The following is a 4,279-nucleotide window of genomic DNA, read 5'->3' on the forward strand; positions in this document are numbered from 1 at the left end:
AATGATATTTATGTGAGGGGCGAGAACATTCGCCAAAAATGAAGAGTATTGGGGGGTATAAGGATTCCCGAAGGGATGACCGATTGAAGCGAGCTGACAAATACGAAGGCTCAAGATCAGGCTCCGACCGAAGGGATGGTAGGAAAGAAGGAAGAAAGGAAACGGATCGAGGGGCTGAACGGAGACGAGATAGAGATTCGGCCGTGTTCACCCCTTTGAATGCGCCAATCTCCAAGATTTTCCATAAAATCAAGGGCAAATCCGAATTCAAAGGGATGGTAGTAAAGAAGGAAGAAAGGAAACGGATCGAGGGGCTGAACGGAGACGAGATAGAGATTCGGCCGTGTTCACCCCTTTGAATGCGCCAATCTCCAAGATTTTCCATGAAATCAAGGGCAAATCCGAATTCGTACGACCGGCTAAAATGAAGGTCCCAAACCATAAGAAGAACCCCGACAAATACTGCGAGTATCACAGGGGCAAGGGGCATAACACCGATGAGTGTTATCACCTCAAAAGGCACATTGAGCGTATGATCAAAGACGGCGAACTTAATCAGTTCGTCCAAGATCTGAGAGACAGACTTGGGCCGAAGGAGAATCAAGAGGAGGAGGCAGATGCCGAGGAGCCAGAACGAAGGGATAGGATAAGGGGTGAAGTAAAAACTATATCCGAGGTAGAATTGTACGCAGGCCATTCGGGAAAATGGTTCGGATTGGGAAAAACATGGGGGCAAATCTGAAGGAAAAGGTAGTAGCTGTCATTCGGCAATACTAGGATGTGTTCACCTGGGGGCCGGAGGACATGCCCGGGTTGGATCCCAAGATGGCTAAGCACTGCTTGAATGTGCAGCCTGAGGCCAAACCAGTGAAGTAGAAGAAGAGGACATTTGCAGTCGAACGACAGAAGGTTATAGAAGCCGAAGTAGAAAAACTGTTGGAAGCCAAGTTCATCGAGGAAATTGAATACCCCAACTGGCTAGCCAATATGGTGGTCGTCAAGAAGTCAAATAGGAAGTGGAGGATGTGCGTGGATTATACGGACCTCAATAAAGCATGTCCGAAGGACCACAACCCCTTGCCCAGCATCGACCAGCTGATAGACGCTACGGCAGGATACGAGGTACTTAGTTTTTTGGATGCTTTTTTTGGCTATCATCAAATTGCTATGAATGAAAAGGATGTGCCCAAGACAGCGTTCATAACTCCGAAGGGGACTTATGCTTATATTAAAATGCCCTTCGGACTAAGAACGGTGGAGCCACATTCCAGCGAATGGTAAACAAGGTCTTTAAAGAGCAGATCGGCCGGAACATGAAAGCATATGTGGATGACATGATTGTAAAATCACTACTCCAAGATCATGCTGAAGACTTGAAAGAGTGCTTCGAGACGCTCCGGAGAAACAACATGAGGATCAATCCGAACAAATGTACCTTCGGAGTCTCCAGCGGTAAGTTCCTCGGCTATATTGTCAGCGCTCGGGGGATAGAGGCGAACCCTAAAAATTCGAAGCAGTTATTAATATGGAAGCCCCTAAATGCATCCGAGACATCCAGAAGCTGACCAGCCGACTCGCCGCCTTTCGGCGTTTCATCTCCCGATCAGCCGAAAAGGCACTCCTCTTCTTCGTCGTGCTTAAGGGATCAAAGAATTTTGAGTGGGGGCCCGAGTGTCAAAGGGCATTCGAGGAAGTGAAAGAATAACTAACTAAGGCACCCCTCTTGATGCGGACTGACCCAAAGAAAACTCTCCAGCTTTACCTAGTTGTGTCTGACAGAACCTTAGGGGCAGTGCTTGTGAAAAATTATGAAGACAATCAACACCTCGTGTTCTACGTCTCCCATGTCCTCAAGGATGCAGAGACGAGGTACCCCAATGCCAAAAAATTTGCATATGGGTTGGTTATGGCCTCCCGAAAATTGCGACATTACTTGCAGAGCCGAACGATTCAGGTTGTCACCAGTCAACCCTTGAAGAAGATTTTAACAAGGCCCAAAGCCTCGGGAAGGGTAGTAACCTGGTCCATCGAACTTGGGGAATTTGATCTTGAGTATGTCCCCAGAACGGTGATCAAGGCCTAAGCTCTGGCTGAATTTATGGTCGAGTGCACATTCTCGGGGCCGCAGGATCTTGCGCCCGGCGGACAGCTCCTTCGGACCCCCGGAAAATGGAAACTCTTTGTAGATGGGTCGGTAGCTGGGAAAAAGTGTGGGGCTGGCTTAATTCTCTCCAGCCCCGAAGGGTTCGAGATATGCCAGGCTATAAGATTCGACTTTACTCTGACGAATAATGAAGCAGAGTACGAAGCACTCCTCGCAGGGATGAAGCTGGCCCAAAGCCTTGAGGCGAAGCACCTAAGGGCCTTCAGCGACTCTATGCTAGTTGTAAAAAACTTCTTTGGAGAATATGAGCAGAGAGACCCCCGAATGAAAGCTTATGCCACCAAGGTAAAATATGTTTCTCTGTCATTTAAAACTTTTGAGCTAAGTCAATTGGCAGGGAGAACAATGGACGGGCAGACGCCCTTTCCAGGCTAGCTTCAGCTGAGACACAGAACCTAACTGGTTCCATCTATCGCACCGAAGCCATGACGCCTTCGATCAGGATGAAAGAATGTCTGAAGATTCATCAGGGGAACGATTGGATGACTCCCCTAAGAAGCTTTCTGGAGAAGGGTATCCTACCTCCGGACCGAAGGGAGGCACAAGTACAGAGCGTCGAGCTTCACAATCATTAATGGGCGGATGTATTGCCGATCAGTCAGTCAGCCCCTCCTGAGATGCCTAAACACCGAAGAATAACGTCAAGCTCTTGAGGCAGTGCACGAAGGAATTTACGGCGAGCATCTGGCCGGTCGGTCCCTCGCCTTCAAAATCCTTCGCTAGGGATTCTTCTGGCCAACCCTGAAGGTCGATGTCAGCGAGTATGCCAAAAAGTGTATACAATGCCAATTGTTTGCCACTGTCCCAAGGTAGCCCCCAGAAGAAATGACTTCCGTTCTAAGTCCCATTCCGTTCATCGCGTGGGCCGTGGACATAGTTGGCATTCTCCCAACTAGCACGAAACAAGCGAAGTACGGCATAATCGCCATTGATTACATGACCAAGTGGGTCGAAGCCCGACCTTTGTCGGTCATAACCGAAGAAGCAGTAAAAAAGTTCTTCCTAGAACAGATTATTCTCCGATTCAGAAATCCGAAGTCTTGCATCTCTGATAATGGGACTCAGTTTATTGGGGAACAAGTTTCACAAGTTCCTGCACTACTTCGGAATTGAACAAAGATTTAGCTCAGTCGCCCATCCGCAAGGGAATGGGGCAATCGAAGCGACAAACAAAGTAATCTTTCGAGGGATAAATAAGAGGCTGGGCGAGGCTAAAGGAAGATGGGCAGAAGAACTCTCTTGGATCTTGTGGGCCTACCGAACGACCCCTAGGACTTCAACAGGGGAAACTCCTTTCAGAATGGCCTATGGAACCGAAGCCCTGGTCCCTGTCGAAGTAGGATTGGAATCATACCGAACTGAGGTCTACAATATGGAAACCAACAACTTTGGACTAAGGGCGAATGTGGACTTATTGGAGGAAGAAAGAGAAGCTGCCCACCAAAAGAACATGAAATACTTGCTAAAAACGGCCCAACATAATGACTCCAATATTAAGAAGAGGTCGTTCGGAGTAGGAGACCTAGTCCTGAGGGAGATGGTTGCTCTTATACCGACCAAACAAGGAAAACTTCAGCCTAACTGGGAAGGGCCTTATAAGGTGACCGAGGTCGTTCACCCAGGAACATACAAGCTTGAAACACTATCGGGCGAAGCAATCAAAAACACCTGGCATGCCAGTCGCCTTCGAAAGTTTTATCAGTAAGAAATTTCTTTAAAATTTAAATTTGTACTTAAATTTTATATGAGAAGTGTAAGCAGTTCAATCATAAATAAAAATACACTTTTTGTCACATTTATTTATTAAGTACCAAATGTGCGACCGCAGGAGTATTATCCAGGGGCGATCCCGAAGACGATAAACTCTCCGGCCGCCACCTTTGTCCAATTTATGAATAAAGCATGTATAGCTAAGAACATAGGGACAATCCCACGTAAATCAAACATCCTTCACTCCACCACTATTATTTAATTTGCAATCACACGGTAAGGACGAACGAAGAACCTTAAGGGGCAATCCTAAGATAATACCTTCTCCCTCGTCCTTATCATTTAGTGATATTAAAGAAGTACGAAGGAAACCCTGTCTAGGGGCAATCCCAAAGAAGACAGGAT

The 4,279-nt window shown here is 47.1% G+C and overlaps 1 protein-coding gene across 1 annotated transcript; it reads left to right on the plus strand.

Annotated features, from left to right (window-relative positions):
* Window positions 1-3,464: 3,464 nt before the first annotated feature.
* LOC141685397 (uncharacterized) lies at window positions 3,465-3,869 on the plus strand. Its single transcript, XM_074490500.1, has one exon. It carries the CDS (start codon window positions 3,465-3,467, stop codon window positions 3,867-3,869), a length of 405 nt encoding a protein of 134 aa, XP_074346601.1.
* Window positions 3,870-4,279: the final 410 nt, after the last annotated feature.

The sequence above is a fragment of the Apium graveolens genome, chromosome 9 (genome assembly GCF_009905375.1).
Source record: "Apium graveolens cultivar Ventura chromosome 9, ASM990537v1, whole genome shotgun sequence".
NCBI lineage: Eukaryota > Viridiplantae > Streptophyta > Magnoliopsida > Apiales > Apiaceae > Apium > Apium graveolens.